This window comes from Juglans regia, chromosome 3, assembly GCF_001411555.2.
Source record: "Juglans regia cultivar Chandler chromosome 3, Walnut 2.0, whole genome shotgun sequence".
Classification (NCBI taxonomy): domain Eukaryota; kingdom Viridiplantae; phylum Streptophyta; class Magnoliopsida; order Fagales; family Juglandaceae; genus Juglans; species Juglans regia.
The window spans coordinates 25,798,432-25,818,792 of NC_049903.1; the positions used below are offsets into that span (position 1 = coordinate 25,798,432).

A 20,361-nucleotide genomic window follows, 5' to 3' on the forward strand; every position below is an offset into this window, starting at 1 on the left:
ATTTTTGTATTTCCTCTGTTGAATCAATAGTTGCTTCCCATTCTTCTAATTTTTTGTTTGAGCTAAATTCTTCACTCCATGTATCCAGAAAGAGACACCCATTTTCAAGTATCGTAGTCTCCATCAACATAACCTCATTTTCCAGAACAACCTCTCCATCCGTTATTGTTTGTTGCTCCAACGGATAAATATTTCTTCCATACACGTATTCGATGTTCAGCTTCACGTAGTAAATGGTGAAGGAAGGTTCAACCAAAATTTTTAAATTTTGTCTGTTTGAACATTTCACTGTAAGAACTCTTTCTCCAAAATTTCTATAGGATTCATCGTTGAGGGCACGATGATAATTCTGAAAACATATTTGGAGTTCTCCATTACTCAAGTCCATGGCAAGATCGTAGGCTCTAGATACCACTTGTAACACACATCTATCACTTAAAAGAAAAATATACAAAAATAGCTCACTTCGAGGAGAGCACCTCCATTGAAGAAAAGAAGGAAGAAGATGATAAGAAATAGAAAATAGAATATTCAATAACTTTCTGGATGCCTAAACCCTAGAGTCCTTGGCTCATATATAAAGGAGATGATCCTACATGGACCCAAGCTAACACTAAAAACATACAGGGAAATAAAACTAAGGCCCAAGGCCCATTAGCTATCTTGTAGTCCAGATACATGCTGAATTGAAATTGTAAATAAAACTGGCCCAAGGCCCATAACCCATGTCCTTGAATATTCAGGGACTGTGACACACTTCTCCCTGATTCTGATGGATTGGCTGCCAATGTTTGCGCAATGGCACAGTGGTTGTTGAACTTTGGGCACCGTAAGACACCAGATCGGGTAATTTCCAAGTATGAGAACGAAAACCATTAAAAATTGAAAAAATAAGCAAAACGGGCGATATGGCAAGTGGAAAGGGAAGAAGAGGGGCAGAGCACTCTAGGCCAACAGCAGGGCTTGATCTGGGTTTGGTCTGGATAGAGAGGATGCAGATGATGAGATGATGCGGCAAGTCACGTTGATGAGATAAGAGACTAACAAATATTAGTCCAGCGTAATTGATTTTGTATTAAAAAAAATCACATCATTGCTAACCAATTATATATAGTAGATTTAGTAACAGTGATGCTAGAGACACTTTAAATATTTTAACGAGTAAGATCCTAGCAATTTTATAGTAATCTCAGATATACATGATCATGATAGTATTTATCAGCTGAATGGTGTTTATAGAACACCATTTTTAGCATTCACTCCATGCACAAAAATGAGTTGAGTTCATTTCATTTTTCTACCACAGATACATAGAGAAGTACTAAATTTTCGAAAAATAAAAACAAAGGTTAAACTTAACTATCAAGAATAAAATAAAAAAAGAATATATAAATACCAAAATCGTCAAATCTCGTCATTCTAGTTCATCTAGTTTGACTTCATACTGTTCACCAGAAGAAAGGATTTTGACGCTAACCATACCCCTTTGCCATTCTGAACTTCCAACCAATATTAGCCTCTCTGCATTTATCCGTGCCGCTCGTTTGAAAACCCTGAATGAAAAAATAGACCAACAGAACATCTCAGAAAAGGGCAGCAATTGGTATGAAAACCTTCAAAAGAATTTGAGTACCATTTAAGCGGTTTGCTTTCCAAGACCAAATCAACACTTTGGCCTTTCTCCCTGAGTATGCTAGCAACTCTAGCAGCTGCCCCTTGGAGATCAACATCCAAAGCGGACACAATATTCTCTACTTCGAGGTTGACTTCTGGTAGAAGTCCCTTGTCCTTGAGCAACTGTAATATCCCAATCCCCCAAAAAAAGCCATATAATTTGTTAACCAAAAGAAGCAAAGACTAGATATACACGAATAGACGTAAATAAACAACAAAACGCATTGGTTGCTGCAGTTTATAAGGCTGTCCATTATGGGTTAAACTGACAATATGTTTTTTAAACTACTTAATTAAAAGAAGGAGACAGGTGGACGAAGTTACAAGCATAGGACCCAAGCTCACTCTGACACTATTACGTACGAGCTCAATTTGCTTTAGGAGATTCCTCTCCGTTGAGGCCCTAGACACTTGTGACCAAAGTACAAAAACAAAAGTAACAATAAAATACATGAACGAATAAAAATAACTATAGTGGTCATTTGATTGAAGTACTGTCTGCTGTACAAAAATGTGGGATGTGGCTGACATTCTGCAGTCCACATTCTCCTGTCGGTGAATATATGAATTAATAATATGACAAATATCATGTTAAGTAGTAGGCCAAGGTTAAACCACAGTTACAGTTGATTAGATAACAGTGGTACAGACATTGGGGTGCATCTTTTTGGTAAGTGCAACATATTCTGCCAGCATGAGTTTTCTTGTGTAATATGTTTTTGATAGGTAAAACGAAAGAAGAAAAAAGAAATGTCCAAAGGTTGTGGGACCATTTGATGGGAAAGAGGAGCAAAAGACTTGTTCTGGTGTAATTTAACGGCAGCCCACATTCGATTCATTAATCAGTACTCTACTGTAGGGTAAATTAATGAAAGGATGAACCTACTTCTATTATAACAGCATCACCAAATCCAAATCCACATGCAGGAAGGTCATCGCCACCAAAAGTTGAGAGTAACTGGTCATATCGCCCACCACCACAAATGGCTCGCAACTTTCCTTCTCTATCAAAACCCTACAGGGAAAAGATTAAAAACTCATTAGGATGAGGGGAAAACAAAAATGTAACCATTTTGATCGAGTTATACAACAGTCTTGTGTCTGTCTCGACTGTGAAAGAATATCAGCACAGTCACAACCCCAAAGACAAGTCTAATATCAGTGACAAATAATACCATGCATCCATGCCCATTCCAGGAAACACTATTCAACATTTAAGATAGAGGGAGGGGGTAAATCTATAAATTAGACTTTGTTCGGTGTGGTGTTTTGTTTTCTCCCTTGCATGTAGGCTAATAGCATATATGTGATACCCCATATGATAAAGATAGGGGTAGGTGATGTATAGAATCTCACATTGCTTGGGAATGAGAAATTCTTGCTCTTTATAAAGTTCCAATCGGGCTCCAATTGTATCATTAACTAGTCCTTTTGGAGCATAGGTCAAGTGGTTTGGGTCTTCCATTGGGGCATTACAAATGGTATCAGAGCCTATCCCAACCAAAAATGTGGGACTTGAGCTGTGGGCGTTACAATACATCAATCTATATCTTAGAGGCTCATCTCTTTGCCACCTGGGGGCTTTCAAGATTTCACCATGAATCCTGGATCAGCCACTTACTTCATGCATAAACAAATGAAGGCATTGAGATATTTTATTGCAAGGTCTAGGGTACACAATAATTATGCTACAAGATCAAAACTCTACATATTCACTCATTTTTTCTATTTTTCCCCTTCACTTGTTTCAGCACCAAGAAAAATAAGAACTAAGCATTTGGTCGACGAGATGTTTTTTTTTTTTTTTTTTATACGTATTTGGTCGACAAGATGTTGACCACAACTTTTAGCCCATATGTCCCGGACTACAGCCCCTAAGGCAGCGTTGTTATAGAAACATCAGTGCAATTTCTAGGTCACTAATTAGCTACTGAAGGTGATACATGCTCTTTTTGTCAAAGATTATCAAAACAATGTATCTACTAGCAAGGTGTCACCTAATTAGTGGATGGAACTTATTTTAACTATCAACTTACCCTAAGGTGTGTAACGCCCCAATAGAAGGCCCAAACCACATGGCCTATACTCTAAAAGGACTAGTCAATGATACAATTAGAGCTCTATTGAAACCTTATAAAGAGTAAGAACTTCTCCTTCCCAAGCAATGTGGGATCCCATACACCACCTACCATTATCCATATCATATGGGGTATCACAAGGTGATATTCCTATTCAGACCAACATAAAAGAAGAAAACAATTAGAATAGAGAACATCTCACCTCGAACACAATTCCAGTGTAGTAAGCAAGCCCACGTACAATAGATGCATCAAATTCAATCCATTCAGAATAACCAAACTTTTCAGCCAGGGAGAATAGCAGCTTTAGATCGGCAACAGCTTCCCCAGCACTTCCAAGTATTTCTACATACACAAATATACAAAACATAATTAAAATCAATTATATCATTTCTGTTGAGAGAACTTGTACATTTAAAGAAACCAATGGACGACTTCAATTGGTTTTCTACTTCCAAGGCCACTGGTAAGGTGGAGAATATAATCATTACAAAAAATTATTCATTTGAGTCTTTTAACAAAAAAAAAAAAACTTCTGAATAGAATAACAGAAAACTCAACCTAACCTTCCAATTTTGTCAATGACTTGATGGAAAGAACTTGCAATAGCTCCTCAACAGCCTTTTCTGATACACCAGCAGATTTCAACTCTTTCTTTATCTCATCCATTGGAATCTTCTCTATCTGTATCCAGATAAATATGCAAACCCCCCACACAGAAGAAAACAATTAAAATTTGTAGAAATAAACATCTTAAAATCAAGGAGAGACATGTCAAACATGAGAAATCATGGTTTTGCTGGCTGTTTGATGCTGCTGTGATTCTGTCAGCTTTCTGACAGCATGTGTTTCGCTGCTTATGGTATCACAGTAGCATGTATAGTAATCTCCTGTAAACACTTTTGACTCAGGCCATATCTCATAGAAGAGAGTTTAGACATCTAGGACTCCAATGGGGGTTGTAATTATACGACTCACTACGTATTAGGAATTTGGTAGTATTATGACATGAACCCTGCAAGAAAGTTCATGAGATTGAGAGCACACTCACCTAGGGTGGTTGGCCACTCTTACGGCTGCAATTAAGCATCCTAAGTTCAGTCCTTGCAGTAAAACATACACAGCAGTGGTCCATAAGAGGCATAATCACATAGCTTGAAATTCACCAAAGGAGTGCATATGTTTCTGGGAATTTCCTACTTTAAAGTTGCTGTAACATAGGGCGAATCACCAAAGACTGAACTCTTCTATCCTCGACCTGGACAGTTTAAGTAGAGAAGGATTCAGTGCATGTATCTGAAGAGAATAACACAAGTAATAGAAAGGGTTTCTCTAGTTTGTTCCTTACCTTGGTTGCAGCAGAGTTTTAGGAGACTCCTTCGAATCTCTTAGCAATTGAACTCAAGAGTCTGACTTGGAAAGTGGGGCGGTACAGAGGAGGATTAGTGGCATTAGGCTCCTATGTTCCTATATTTTTAACCAACTACCGCAGAAGCCACGACAGCCTCCATTCACACTTTGTGCCACCAGTCTCTCCTCTACCAACCCAAGGATTCCCTGTCACAATCACTCCCTGCACCCTAGGTAATTTGCAGCCTCCAAAAACATCCACACGGCTCTCTTCGAGTACTGGTTTAATCCCTCTAAAGCATCATGCTACAGGCTCCTAGAAGCAGGAAATATGCCACTAGGTTCTATCAAATAGCCACGGTGACAGCAATTCTAAAGTGAGTATTCTTATTCTCTTTATGTAATGTGAATACTATGCAGTCTCTCATGGTATAATGCCTTCCCACAAACCCCATACTCTTGGGTCCCTCACCACAAATCAGAAAAATGAGCCATAAACACGCTAGAACTCTGGTAAGACAAACTCAAAGAAAACACCCATTTCATGGGCGGTGTGTCGTGAGGAGTCCACAGAATCACAGCACGGTGACCCCAAAATTCTTGCTACTGCTGCCACATGAATTTTCCAGACTTTTGCCGATGGCCATGGCATGGTACCTAAGGCTCCCCTCGGGTGTACCCTATGAGTTTCGCGGCAACACCCTCCAGCTTTCAATGGCAAGTTGGAAGCTTTAGATGCTGAAAATTGGATGAGGATAGAGAAGATTTTCAGAGCTCTATATTATACCAATGACTAAAAGGTGGAGTATGCCACCAATATGTTAGTAGATATGGCTGATCCATGGTGGTATTCTGCACCGGGAGCTCTTACAGCAAAAACTTTGGGGTGGAGTACCCATCACCTGGGATCGCTTCAAGCAAGCATTCTTAGACTACTTCTTCCCCAGGCTCTTCAGGAGGCAAGCCAGAAAGTTTACCGAGTTTGACTAAACTTAGGGAAGATCTTTCTATTATGACAAGTTGGCCAACTCGGTAAACTTCTGTCATAATAGAAAGATCTTCCCTAAATAAAGCATGGGAATAAATTAGGGAAGATCTTTCTATTATGACAGAAGTTGGCCAGAGTTTGACAAGCTGTGTTAGTCTGGGAGAAAAAGCCCAAAAGTTGTCTACCATGAAGCTGCCTACTTCCCATAGATGTTTTAGGAAAGCTTTCAAACAAAATCAAAGAGGAACCTTCCTAGAAGCATGCTGAAAGCCCCACATTCTACTCCCAATCCAGAGCTGCTGCCCCTCCAGCCTTAACTAACATTTAAATTTCCAGATTTTCCTCCTAAAATCAAGGCTACCACCTGTTCCCAAGAAGACTAACAGGATTATACCAGCAGCCCCTATGCTCACATCTCAACCAAGGAAACCCCCGCACATGTGTTGCCCCTTCTAAGGAATTCCTAGATATCCCTACTTCTTTTCTTAACCCATCTACACTCCAAAGGGAAGCCAAGAGAATCCAGCAGCCAAGAACTCAGTGCACCCACTCCTGCAACATTCACCTGAGTTTTCTGGCTCAAGTGCATAGAGCCTGCTGCCATTAATCCTCCTTTGTACCACCCAACTTTCCAAGCCAAACTCTTGAGTTCAATTGCCAAGGAATTGTAAGGAGTCTCCTAAAACGCTGCTGCAACCAAGGAATAAACTACAATATTATGCACTCCTTTGGTGAGTTTGGAGCTATGTGATTATGCCTCTCATGGGACACTGCTGTCAATGTTTTACTGCATCAAGGGACTGAATTAGGGTGTTTAATTGCCGCCCTAGGTGAGTGTGCTCTCAATCTCATGAACTTTCTTGCATGGTTCATGTCATAATACTACCAAATTCCTTATACGTAGTGAGTCGTGTAATAGCAACCCCAAGTAGTCGTAGCAACTCTTCTAAGAGATATGGCCTGAGTCAAAAGCATGCACAGGAGATCACTATACATGCTACTGCGACACCATAGGCAGGAGACACAAAATACATGTTGTCAGAAGCCTGACAGCAGCATCAACAGACAACAAAACCATGCTTTCTTATGTTTGACAAGTCTATATGTAAGGGGCAGAGCCAAATCACATGCATACCACCCACACACAGCATGTACCATGTTTTTAAATGTAGTTTCATAACTCAAAAGCCAGATTTCCTAAAAGGTAGAAGTTTCAGCATATTGAGCATGAGAATGAACAAACATTCCCCAAACCATGATTTCTTGCATAATTGACATGTTATATTTGAATCAGTTACTGTTGTATGATCACATGGCATAAAGAGACCAGAAAATATAAGTTTCTGAAAACCATATGGCATACCGAAATGTGGCATGCATGATTCCTTGAAAGCTGTAAAAAATCTCTCTAAAGCTTTAAAAGGGGATGCTGTTAACAACTCCAAATGGCTCTAGAAGTCAAATTTTAGCATGCTAACACTTTTTTACCCAAATGCTAGCATGCACGGAATTTATTAGATGCATAGAATGACTTTGAAAAAGTAAAGCCTAAGGTTAAGTTATGTTGAATGATCCACATGCTATATATATAAGTATAATTATGCATGAAGATTACTTATAAAAAAATAATAATAATAATTATGCATGAAGATTTCCAAGGTAAAGCCTAAGGTTAAGTCTTGTTTACATTATGCCGTGCGGTTTACTGAGTATTCGATTCACTTGTTATTTGTATTTATGTTTTAATGTCTCAGGTGATGATGAAGTGGACCCCAAGCAGGATGGCCAGAAAAAGATGTACTTTAACAGTCTTAGATCTTACAAATAAGTGTTATTGCCACATAGGACTAGTTTATGTTTTACGCCATCATGTCATTACATTAAGTTATACAAGACATTTCATTTTAAGTTATTGTATGATTCAATAAGATGACCAAAGTTTTTATGATGTCGAATCTCTTTACTGTTGTAGAGTTATGTACATTCATAATATTCCTAACTCACGGGAAGGGGTGTTACAATTTAATGTAATCCAAATAATTTTATTGATAGCTGAATACTTTCTTTTTCTTATTGATAGCTGAATATTTATAACATCATGAGCAGCACTAAAACTCGACAGAATAGCAACATGCTCTAATTTTCAAACGAGCAATCACATACTGAAGCTTACAACCTTGCATAGCTCACCTTGTCTATAATTATGCAAACCTTGGAGAATAAATTTTCAGGTATAGAGTAGCACCTCAATACTTCTTGTAAAACCTGTAATAAAGGGGAAAAGCTCAGATAATAATTAACATATTCAGTCATCCTCCACCCCAAAAGGAATTTAAAAAATAAAATAAAAATAAAGCCGAAATTGTTCAAACCAGATGCAGTAGTTCAAAAAAAGTGGGAGGAAAATTTGCAAAATCAATTTCACTCAAGGCTCACTTTAGATGGAGCTGACTTGTATACCAAAACTGTGTAAGAAGTTGAGAACAGCATAGACTTGCATATAAAGGTGGACCCGTTACAATAAGGTGTTTAATTTTGAAGGCTCAAGTCAACAATGTAACTCTTATTGCCACTTTATCCAATAGCTTAAAACAATGACATTATCCCCATTCAAGTATTATTTACCCAAAGAGAATCCACAATAAGAAGTAAAATAATACCTAGCCTTCTAAGTAGGTGCAAGAGTTGTTAAGACACTTATAACTGTGTCTCTTCACAAAAAGAAATAGTCAAGCAATTACTAATCAAGAGAGAAAAAAAATAGTCAAGAAAGTAACTACAGTTCATTGCAACTGAAGCTTGAAAACTAATTCCAAATGTCTTGAGAAGTCTTCAATAATACAAAGATTTTATTTTTAATTTTTTGATAAGTCATTATAACAAAGATTTGACAATAGTTCCCTGCAATTAACAATAGTTCATAGTTTCGTATTAGAACAAAAGTGGATTCATAAATGTCTTGAGAAGAATTAAGTAATACAATGACTTAGCAAAAGAAAAGATAACTTCCTAAAATATTATGTTATTGTTAAAGACGTCTAATTGCCCATGCACAGAAAGAATTGTTTGCACCTTTCGGCTAGAAACCTTGAATCCAACGTCTGATGCTGTAATTCCAATTCGCTTGAAAAAAGTGACGATCGATGAAATAAGTTCTGCTTCAGCCTGTATCAAAACAACATGATATCAAGCTTGACAAAGAAATGAATATGTAACCGCATTTGGATATAAGGGTTTAGATGATAGATTTGGATAATAAAATTACTTGATTGAAGTTTTCAAGGAGGCTTTAAAACATCTAAGCAAAATATGGAGTGAATAGAAGACAAAGGTACTCAAACAATATCACAAAAAGAAAAAAGAAGAATTTGAATGACAGCCTTCACCAACTTGCCTCAAACTCACATATAGTAGCAAAGTACTAACCATCCATGGCTAAACGAAAATTTTATTGATGAGAACAATAGGTTTAGCCCAAGTATACGCATACTTTTAGTCATGAATGTGTTTCTCACGGAACTTCATACAATGGTGATGGATGACGATCTATATAATATACATTCTACCTTCTTGAGGTTATGAAGCTGGTTCATGGAAGACTACATTGGATTATAGGGTTATAGTTTGCAATTGGATGGAAAACTTTTAGGGGAAGGAATTTGGATAATTTGATTGTTTTAAGCTATTGGATGAAGTGGCAATCCGATTTAAATTGTTCACTCGAGCCTTGGAAATTATGATGTTTCTGTAATCCGACCGACCCTTACATGAAAGTCTATTCTGTTCTGACTCAACTTTTGGTAGAATTCATAATTTTTTATTTCTAAGAAGTTGCAAATTAAAGTCGTATAAATATGGTTAAAAACTTTCAAAACTATATATCCAGTGCGCATAGAGGCCAACATTAGTTAAGTCGGTGGAGGGGAAAAAAAAGGAGCCAGCATGGAAGTTCATAGTGTATGTCAAGTCAGCTGCTCCTACCGTAACGTCAGGTACACCAATAATATCCATATTCCACTGATAGTGCTCACGACGCCTTCCTCTTGTCATTCTCTCATAACGCCAACACTGTCCTATAGCAAACCATTTCAATGGTAGAGAGAGAGATTTTCTGGACAAGAAAAAAGATGGAGATCAAATTCTGGCATCTGTACCTGGATACAAAAACCATAAGTAAATAATATATATAACAAAATTTCCAGACATCAAATAAAGATGATGAAGATTATGCATTGCTTTCATGCAAAATGCATCTGCCGAGTCAGGATCAGTACCCTTTCTGTATCACCAGCCTCGCCAACGAAGGAGTGAGCTCTGGCCTCAATGCGACTCGACGATTTCCCCGATCTTCAAAACAGTATAGCTGCACAGTGAAAGAGCTTTAGTTTAAAAGATCTCAATAGTGACTCTTTCCAGAAAATCGAGAATCAAATGCTTAAAAAAAATCATAGCAATAGAAACAAGCACACAAAAGTGAGGGAAAGTTCGCTTGATATACACCTATAAAAAAATAACTCGTTTGATTTACAAACTTTGAGAGTTGATTAGTCTTTAACTATTCTAGAGGAGATGATCTTGATTGGCTAACATGTGTTTGTGTTCTAAAAATAGCTTTGAAGGATCAACTATATAGCATTAGTTCGCATGGACAAAAGGATTACATTCTTTGTATACTACGGCATGGGATTGTGTACCTCTTCCAGACGGCTCTTCCACATGGTATACAATTGAGACATTTCACAATGGTCAAGAATAGATAGATGCACACTAGCCAAGCCTAATCTAAAAATGTCTCTCAAGGCTATGTTCAGATCACTTTCCACTAGACTGTGGGGGTATTCAAGAGGGATTGAAGATACTTAAGGCCTTGTTTGGTTTCACAGATGGTCTTAACCAATCTCATCTCATCTCAACATCCAAACACAAACACTTTTTCAATTTCAAATTTTTAAATTTTCAAATTCTTCATCTAACCATTGCCTAATCATTAAACCTTTCCTAAACTTCCAAACAAAACAAACAAAATAATTCAACTTTTTCAAATTTCAAAAAAAAAAATAATATTAAAAAATTATATTCTAACAATATTTTAACTTTATAATATTTTTATTCAATTTTTTCTCTCTTTTTTCAAAACACTATAAAATATCTTAACTCAAACTATTTCACTACTATTCACAAACTATCTCACAACTATTCATAGATTTCTCATCTCATCTGTGTAACCAAACGAGGCCCAAGTTCGAGAACATGCGACTAAAACCTAAAGGAAAGGTTAACAAAATCAAGTAATAGTGATCTTCTTACCTATATCAAGGAACCCCAAGTTATATCATGGCTTGCAGACTAAAGTACCTGGGACTTGAAATTTTGAAATGAATTAATCTTTGGCAATGTGAAATCTTAGAGAATTCATTTTTGGAGTACAAGGCTTGGGTGTGGAGGAGACAAGAATTCTGTCAAAAGCCCACAAAACTAATAAAATTCAGGTGATTGTAGGTCTTCAAAGGGTGAGCCTAATGGAGGAGATTTCTTAGAGGCAAAAATAGAAGGCCTTATGGCTGAAGGAGGAATAATTCCATTGACACTATAGTGATGGACTGTGTAGCCTCATTGAATCCATTTGAGATAACAGATCATATTGTTAATACTACAAACATGTATTGTATGAACAATTCACATGGAGACCAAAGACAGATGGTCTAGTGTTTGAGACAACACATCAACAGGAAGCAAGGTGGCTTGAGAAGCCTTTTGAAGAGATGGAAATTTGAAAAGTGGTAAAAAGCATGGCTAGGGACAAAGCCCTAGGTCCCAATGGATTCAACACGGCCTTTTTCCAAACCTATAGGCCCAGTTTGGATTTAGAGATAGTTTCATCACATTTCATCTCATCATTACAATTTTTTCAAATTCCCACACAATATATAATAAATAATTCAATTTTTTCAAATTCCAAAATAATAATAATATTCTAACAATATTTTATTCAACTCATCTAAAATCATCTCATCTCATCTCACTATCCAAACCAGCCCATAAGGAAGTGGTTAAGGATGTAGTCATGGGGGTCTTTCATGTTAAACTTTATCAAAAGTTTGGCAAGAGCATGTAATGGAGAAGATCATATCGAAACCCCAAAATGCATTTTTGCAAGGAGACTTATCCCTTGGATGGTGAGGAGACTTATCCCTCGGATGGGCGAGGAGACTTATTATCCCTTATTTGGTTGGGCGACGAAAAATGACGACATCCGTATTTCAACTATAACTTCAACTACAGGTGTCATAATCGCGCATATGACTCCAATCCAGAAAGCTCTCTTCGGCGTGCACACCGTAGTCACCATGCTTCGCCTAGTGGGCCCCTTATTCACCCCAGAATTAGCTATTTTTACTTCCGAAACGTCAACTTTAGTCAACTCTTTCATTTTTTATTAATTTTCTTTTATGGTAATGTGTATCTTTAATAACGATTTTATTCCGGATTCTTAGGCTATATCTTAGTCATAATTATCTTATTCCATATTTTATTGTTTGGCCTTTATTACTGATTTGTCATTTTGCCCGGCTTGTGGGCTTCAAATAGGGTGATTGATTTATTTTATATTAAAACCATAATCTCAGAGTTTATCTCTATTTAAGATTTTTCTCAATCTCAATTTCTAGCTTCCGTTATTTAGCTAGCCGCCAGAATAATCTTCTATTTTGACCCGGCATCAGTTGCCATCAGAGCTGTAGCGCTTTCTTGGTTAGAATTATCGTTAGTTTGCATGGCTGGTGGTAGAGGTCGTGGTTGACGTGGACAGGTTCCAAATGAAGAAGTCCCTCCCCGCGATCGTAACGTACAGGATGCGATGATTACAGATTTGCATAGGCAAATAGTAGACTTATCCCAGCATCTAGACGCGCAAAACCTAGAGGGTCAGACTTATGATCAAGAGTCTGAATCCAGTTTTAAAAACCCGTATCACAATCGTACTCTATTTTGAGAGCACCATGGTCGGGAGGAGCGTCATGGGGACCTCGGTTTCAGAGTGGATCTGCCTCAATTTTCCCACACATTACAGGCTAAAGGGTTCATTGATTGGTTGAATGAAGTGGAGCGGATTTTTTTATTTTAAGGAAGTCCCAAATCATGTCAAAGTGAAACTGGTCACAATCAAACACAAGGGAGGGTAGAGCATCTGCGTGGTGGGAGCAGTTGAGGCGATCACGAGATAGGCAGGGCAAGACCAAGATTAGTGATTGGGAGAAGATGAAGAAGAAGATGAAGGGTCACTTCCTTCCTTTTGGCTACACTCAAACTTTGTTTCAACGACTTCACTTGTTGAGGCAGGGCACAAGATTCGTTGATGATTACACGGAAGAGTTCCATCAATTGATAGTCCGGAATGATCTATCTGAGACAGAAGAGAAGATGGTGGCGCGGTATTTGGACAGATTACGACAGTCCCTACAGGGTGTCCTCAGCCTTCATGCGTTATGGACAAATTCTTAAGCATACCAACATGCACTTGTCGTGGAGAAGTAGCAGAACAGGAGACCAGTGATTCGAAGCGATCAAAGCAGCCGAGCAGTTCACCCTCAAGAACCTCATTCCGCCCAGCAACCACCACAGGGTCAAAGTTCTCACTTTAATGTTAGATGTTTCAGAAGTGGTGAACATAGAGCGACTAAATGCAGGAAGCCTACTAATCAAAAGGCAAAAATCTCCTAATTGAGGAAGACTTGGAAAAAGATACTAGGAAGATTGGAGAGCTTGTTTATGATGATAATGAGGATGGAAACGTATTGCATGGTGATGGCCACAAGACCCTGGTCGTTCACAAGAGTCTACTGACTCCCAAGGGTGATTCAGGGGACGATTAGTTGAGAACCAATATTTTCCACACGACCTGCACAGTTGCCGATAAAGTTTGCAAGATGATCATTGACCATGGCAGTTGTGAGAACGTGGTGTCTAAAGAAGCTATTCAGAAATTACAGTTGAAGACAGATCGTCATCCCAAGCCGTACAAATTGGTGTGGCTGAATAAAGGCAGTGAGGTAACAGTAGATAGGCGATGCCTAGTGTTTTTTCCGATCGACAGAAAATATTTTGATAACTACCCTGCAAGTATCAAAGAAATATGGTTCATGGCATATGTGTGTTAACAACAGAGCAATCAAGTGAAGTACAGGTTTCCCATTCCATGCCTAGATGATATGTTGGATAAACTATCAGGTTCTAAGGTCTTCTAAAAAATTGACCTTAAAAGCAGATATCACCAGATCAGGATAAGGCCTGGAGATGAGTGGAAGAAGGCGTTTAAGACACAACATGGGTTGTATAAATGGATGGTCATGCCTTTTGGGCTGTCCTATGTGCCCAGTACATTCATGAGGTTTATACATCAAGTTTTATGGGGAAATTTGTTGTAGTTTACTTTGATGATATCTTCATTTATAGTCCGACATGAGCGTCACGCTTTGATCACCTCCGAGCTGTTTTCGATATGTTGAGAACGGAGCTTCTGCTCATCAATCAAAAGAAGTGTCATTTCTTCACTACTTCTGTAACTTTCTTTGGTTTTGTTGTGTACTGATGGTGTTCGTGCAAATTAGTCAAAGATAGATGCGGTCTTGGAGTGGCCCAAACCTAAGACCTTGCATGATGTCAAGAGTTTCCATGGATTGGCATCCTTCTACCGTCGGTTCATCAAAAACTTCAGCACTTTGATTGCCCTATCACAGAGTGCCTAAAGGGGCGTGACTTCCAGTGGTCTGAGGAGGCAAAGACAGGTTTTCAACCAACCAAGCAAAAGATGACAGAGGCACCAGTCTTAGCACTTCCAGACTTTGATAAGGTGTTCAAAGTCAATTGTGATGCATCTGGAGTTGGCATTGGTGGTGTTTTGAGTTAAGAGGGTTGGCCAATAGCCTTTTTCAGTGAGAAGCTATGGAGGAAAAAAAGAATTATTTCACTTATAATTTAGAGTTCTACGCCATAGCCCAATCCCTGAAGCATTGACGTCACTACCTAGTATAAAGGGAGTTCATCCTTATCACTAGCCACGAGACCTTAAAGTACATCAACGGCCAGCACAAGTTGAGCAGGCAGCATGCTAAGTGGGTAGCATACTTGCAGGAATTAACATTTTCGCTGAGGCACCAATCGGGAAGCTTGAACCGAGTTGCAGACATGTTAAGCCGATTAGTGACACTCCTCACTGCCATTAGTACTAGAGTGGAGGGCTTTAACACTTTCAAGGATTTGTACGCCGAAGATCCATCCTTTGGAAAGATTTTTGAGGAAGTAATTGAGGGAAGGCAAAGTGATTTTCTCCTGCATGACGGGTCTTTTTTCTTCGTCTACAGTTGTGTATCCCAGATTGTTCCTTGAGAGAGCACATTATATGGGAATCGCATGGCGAGGGGCACTGTGGGTAAAAAAAGACTTTGGCTCTAATCGCCACAGATTACTACTAGCCCAAGTTGACCAGTGACGTGGCACGATACGTGGCGAGAAGTTTTGTGTGCCAGAGAGTCAAGGAAACCCTCACCAATATTGGCCTTTATACTCTGTTACTTGTACCTGATGGTCCGTAGCTTGACGTCAGTATGGATTTTGTCTTAGGCTTGCCAAGGACCCAATGCACCATGGATTCAATCTTCGTCGTGGTCAACCGATTTTTTAAGATGGCCCATTTTGTAGCTTGCAAAAAGACCATGGACAACACCCGGATCGCCCACCTTTTTTTCAAGGAGATTGCTCACTTGCATGGTGTTCCTCAATCTATCACCTCAAACTGGGATACGAAGTTTATGAGTAATTTCTGGAAGAGTTTGTAGGAAAAACTCATAATGAAGCTAGACTTTAGTAGTGCCTATCACCCCCAAACAGACGGGCAAACCGAGGTTGTAAATCGAAGTTTGGACAACCTCTTGAGATAGTGAGACCTCGCCTTATCGCAAGCGGAGTTTGCTTACAACCAATCCAAGAACTGGACTACTCGATTGAGTCCATTTGAAGTCTATACGGTCAAAATCCGCCAGAGGTCCTTGATTTGGTCCCTATCCCACGAATTGGTCACCTGAACATCAAGGCCGAGGAGATGGCAGAGCACCTTCAGGGAGTACACAACCAAGTCAAGCAAGAAACTCAGGCCAGCAATGCAAAGTACAAGGTTCACGCCAACAATTGTCGCTGCCAAATACTTTTTGAGGTTGGCGATCATTTGGGTTGTACTAACCCATGATCGTTTTCTTGTTGGCAAGTACAACAAATTGAAAGATAGGAAGATTGGATCTTGTGAAGTTCTCCAAAAGATCAACGACAATGCATATAGACTGCGTCTTCCCAGTCATATGAGAATTCCGGATGTGTTCAACGTCAAATACCTCAGCCCCTACTTTGTCAACGATGGTGTGAGCTCGAGGGCGAGTTCTTTCCAACTTGGGAAGGTTGATGCAAGGGGATCTAAGTCCGAATCCGAGGTCGGTGAGGCTCAACTGACAGATGCGACGTTAAAAGTACTGGACTACTTCAAGAAGGTAGACCAGCACAAAACTAGCAGGAAGATATAAAGAATTGGGCGAGGAACGGCAGATTTGGGCGAGGAGACTTATCCCTTGGTTGGCGAGGAGACTTATCCCTCAAATGGACGAGGAGATTTATGTCTCGATTGGGCAAGGAGACTTATCTCTTGGTTGGTTGGGCGAGGAGAAGTGACTACATCCATATTTTAACTATAACTTTAAGTGTCAAAATCGCGCATATGACCTCAATCTGGAAAGCTCTCTTCGGCGCACGTCTTTGTCACCATGCTTCCCCTAGTGGGCCTCTTGTCGACCCCAAAATCAACTGTTTTCACCTCTGAAACGTAACCTTTACTCAACTCTTTCATTTTTTGATAATTTCTTTTTATAGTAATGTGTATCTTTAGTAACAATTTTATTCCGGATTCTTCGGCTAGATCTTAGTCATAATTATTTTATTCTGTATTTTATTGTTTGGTCTTAATTACTAATTTGCCATTTTTCTTTAGCTATTTAAGTCCGGCTTGTGGGGTTCAAATAGGGTGATTGATTTATTTTATATTAAAACCTTAATTTCAAAGTTTATCTCAGAGTTTCTCTCTATTTGTGATTTTTCTCAATCTCAATCTCTAGCTTCCTTTGTTTAGCTAGCCATCAAAATAATCTTCTATTCTGATCCAGCATCAATAAGGTCCTTTAGGAAGTTTATCCGAAAATGTATGGAATTGCATGGGTCTATGAAGCTTCAATGGTGGATCTTTTGGAGCTTTCAAGTGGCACTCCTCAATGAAAGGTTAATTTTGTTATACCTGCACAAGATTGGGAAGTTAACACCTTCACGGAGTTTTACAGCCTTTTTTACCCTACGAAAACAAGAGTGGGAGATGCAAATGTACTCTGGTGCCCTTCTAAGAAATGGAAATTTACTATTTGTTCATTCTTTCAGTCCCTCACCGTACAAAATACTAGGTCTTACCCTTGAAAGAGTATTTAGGTGATGAAGACACCTCTAGAAGTAGCCTTCTTTGAATGGATTGCTTCCATAGGAAAGATTCTATCCAGTTACAATCTAAGGAAATGCTAGATCATTGTGTTGGATTGGTATTGCAAGTGCAAAAAGTGTGAGGAGACAGTTGACCATCTACTACTACACTGCGAGATAGTCATGACCCTACGGAATGATTTCTTCGCTATAGTGGGACTAGCATGGGTTACACCGAGAATATTTGCTTACTTCCAAGCACAGTACAGTACTATCACATCAGTGGTTCCGCTTATGACCATAGGATGTGGGACAGATGCATAACCTTATACACAGGATTAAGTGTGTTGGCCAGTCAAATAATTTAGATCAATCAGATAATTTAGATAAGTCAGATAAGTCAAGACAAATCATGGATATCACAAGCATACGTATGATAAGTCATGAATTTTCATTCTCTCAACCATGAAATGTATTATTAAAAGTCTTGTGTTTATTACGTTTACGTTATGATGGATTTTTTACTAAATTTTCAATTCATTTTAGTTTTATTTTATATTTTAACCCCCCTAGGTGAGAATATTTATAAAAATATAGTTGCAGGACGGGATTTGGCCCAAGGAGGTGTGGCATAGGCCTAGATCATGTACATATCCTTTACGTTATGATTTTGAAAGTACAATGTTCAAGAAATTTTAGTAAATGCTTCCGCTTATTCTTTTTTATGATTTCAGTATTTTGAACGATTTTATTTATTATAAAGAATCTTAGTACATGTTGCTCCCTTAAGAATAAAAGAAGAAATATTTTTTTTAGTCAAGGTCAGTAGTAGCACACTCATTTCCCTCGATTACCAAAAAATGATATCTTTTTTAACTCTAGGGGAGCGGGGTGTTTCACTCCCAAAGCTAATTATTCCCGTCCAAGCAATGCTATTAGGCAAAACAGTTGTTGCCCAATTTCCAGTAAGTATGTAAGATAACTGGTAGAAAATGAAGCATGTTTCAAAGAATTAAACAACAACAACGTATAGCAGAGACTAACCTGATCCCTAATCTCCTCCCCGGCTTTTCTAATGAACAACGCCTCTGACTCTAGCACCGGAAAATCAACTTCCTCGAACCCAAACAATAGCGAAACCTAGATTATGTTCACAAAAATCCCACATCCATCTCTAATTAAATATAAACATACATATATACAGAGTCACACATGTTTCTTTTTTTATAAGTACAGAGTCACACATGTTTCGAAACCCCAACCTCTCGAAAGTTGCGAAAGAGCCAATTGCGGAGGCGCATTTCCTCGGGGGGGAAGTCCCTGGTTCCCCTAGGAGGATTGACGTCGATCCTCCGCACGTCATCGGTGGTTGGAGGCGCAGAAAGCGCACCTGGCCTACCTCTGCCACCGCCATTGTCGTCAGTAGACTGCGTTGTCGCGGCGGACGATAAAGACGATAGGTTTCTACGGTTTATCGGAAATGGCGGTTTGGGGATAGGAAATCTTCGAATGCTATTGAAGGTAAGAGATGGAGATGAGAAATGGGGGAGGGAGAGAAAGAAGGGCTTGAGGTAGAGATTAAGGCGTGGATGGAGGATAAGGAAAGAAGGGTTTGCAGGCATGGTGGTGTGAAGATTGTGGCAGAGAGGGAAGGAGCGAGCGGGAGCGCACTCGCAGGCTTTGCAACTTGCAAGACCCGCTCCGCTTATTCGCCACGCGGGTTATGGTGGTTTTGTTGGGCTCGTGAATTTGCTCGGCCCAACCCACCTCGTTTTCGAAAGCCTCCCATTTCCTCCATTATTGTCTAGAATCCTCAGTTAGAATAAGGTCTTTAAATTCAGAAATTATTACATCTCATCTCATCTCATCTCATCTTATTATTATGATTTTTTTAAATTTTTACATTTTATATAATAAATAATTCATTTTTTTCAAATTTTAAAATAATAATAATATTAAAAAGTAATATTCTAATAATATTTTATTTAACTTATCTAAAATTATATTATCTCATCTTATTTAGGGCAGGTTTGGGAGTGAGATGAGAATTTTATATTTTATTTTGAAATTTAAAATATTATGTTTTAATATTATTATTGTTGTGGGATTTGAAAAAAGTGTATTGAGATTTGAAAAAGTTGAATTGTTTATTGTATTTTGTATGGGGATTTGAAAAATGTGTAATAATGAGATGAAATGAAATGAGAATTTTGTGTTTTATCTTGTGCCCCAAACCTGCCCTTAATCTCACTATCCAAATTAATCCTAAATCTCATAAGATTTACTTACAGTATTTTATAATATTGATTTTTTATATTTTAATAAAAATTGAAAGAATCTTAAGAGTTGTTTGGAACATGATTTGGAGGACATCTTAAGCCTCGTTTGGTTACATAGTATAGATGAGATGAGATGAGATATTTTGTTGAGAATTAAATAAAATATTTTTATAATATAATTTTTAATATTATTATTATTTTAGAATTTGAAAAAGTTAAATTATTTATTATATTTTGTGTGGAAATTTGAAAAAGTTATAATGATGAGATGAGATGAGATGAGATAAAATATGTTTGTGTATCCAAACCAAGCCTTAAAGCATTTGTTATAGTCAAATGAGATCTAGTATCCAAATCATATGTGAGACAAATTCATCTCATCCCATATTTCTCAAGGCTCGGTTTAACGAGAAGACCCTTCATTGACCATATAGTGAACTTGTTCACTTCTTTTGAGCTAACCCCTCCTCCCGACATCAGTCTCTTCCTC

At 38.4% G+C, this 20,361-nt stretch overlaps 1 protein-coding gene and 1 long non-coding RNA gene across 2 annotated transcripts; both read right to left on the reverse strand.

The window, feature by feature from the left end:
• Positions 1-1,264: 1,264 nt before the first annotated feature.
• On the reverse strand, positions 1,265-19,283 carry LOC108990916 (histidine--tRNA ligase, chloroplastic/mitochondrial). Its single transcript, XM_018965039.2, has 11 exons — positions 18,855-19,283; positions 18,637-18,732; positions 10,365-10,453; positions 10,072-10,201; positions 9,163-9,255; positions 8,281-8,355; positions 4,319-4,436; positions 3,955-4,097; positions 2,561-2,689; positions 1,634-1,797; positions 1,265-1,553 (listed from the first exon to the last, which is right to left on the reverse strand). The coding sequence occupies exons 1-11, from the start codon at positions 19,212-19,214 to the stop codon at positions 1,415-1,417; spliced, it is 1,536 nt and encodes a 511-aa protein (XP_018820584.2). The 5' UTR covers positions 19,215-19,283; the 3' UTR covers positions 1,265-1,414.
• LOC118347961 lies at positions 4,835-6,151 on the reverse strand. The gene is made up of 3 exons (XR_004801177.1): positions 5,101-6,151; positions 4,953-5,010; positions 4,835-4,855 (listed from the first exon to the last, which is right to left on the reverse strand). It is a non-coding gene; the product is annotated as an uncharacterized LOC118347961 (long non-coding RNA).
• Positions 19,284-20,361: the final 1,078 nt, after the last annotated feature.

Bases quoted from the DNA above. Each gene is read 5' to 3' on its own strand.
- LOC108990916 (XM_018965039.2), bottom strand. From the start codon at position 19,214: ATGCCTGCAAACCCTTCTTTCCTTATCCTCCATCCACGCCTTAATCTC. The intron at 4,437-8,280 runs GTGAGCTATGCA...ATCTGGATACAG, and splicing joins TTTGCATAATTATAGACAAG to ATAGAGAAGATTCCAATGGA. The intron at 1,798-2,560 runs GTAGGTTCATCC...GGGATATTACAG, and splicing joins GTGATGCTGTTATAATAGAA to TTGCTCAAGGACAAGGGACT.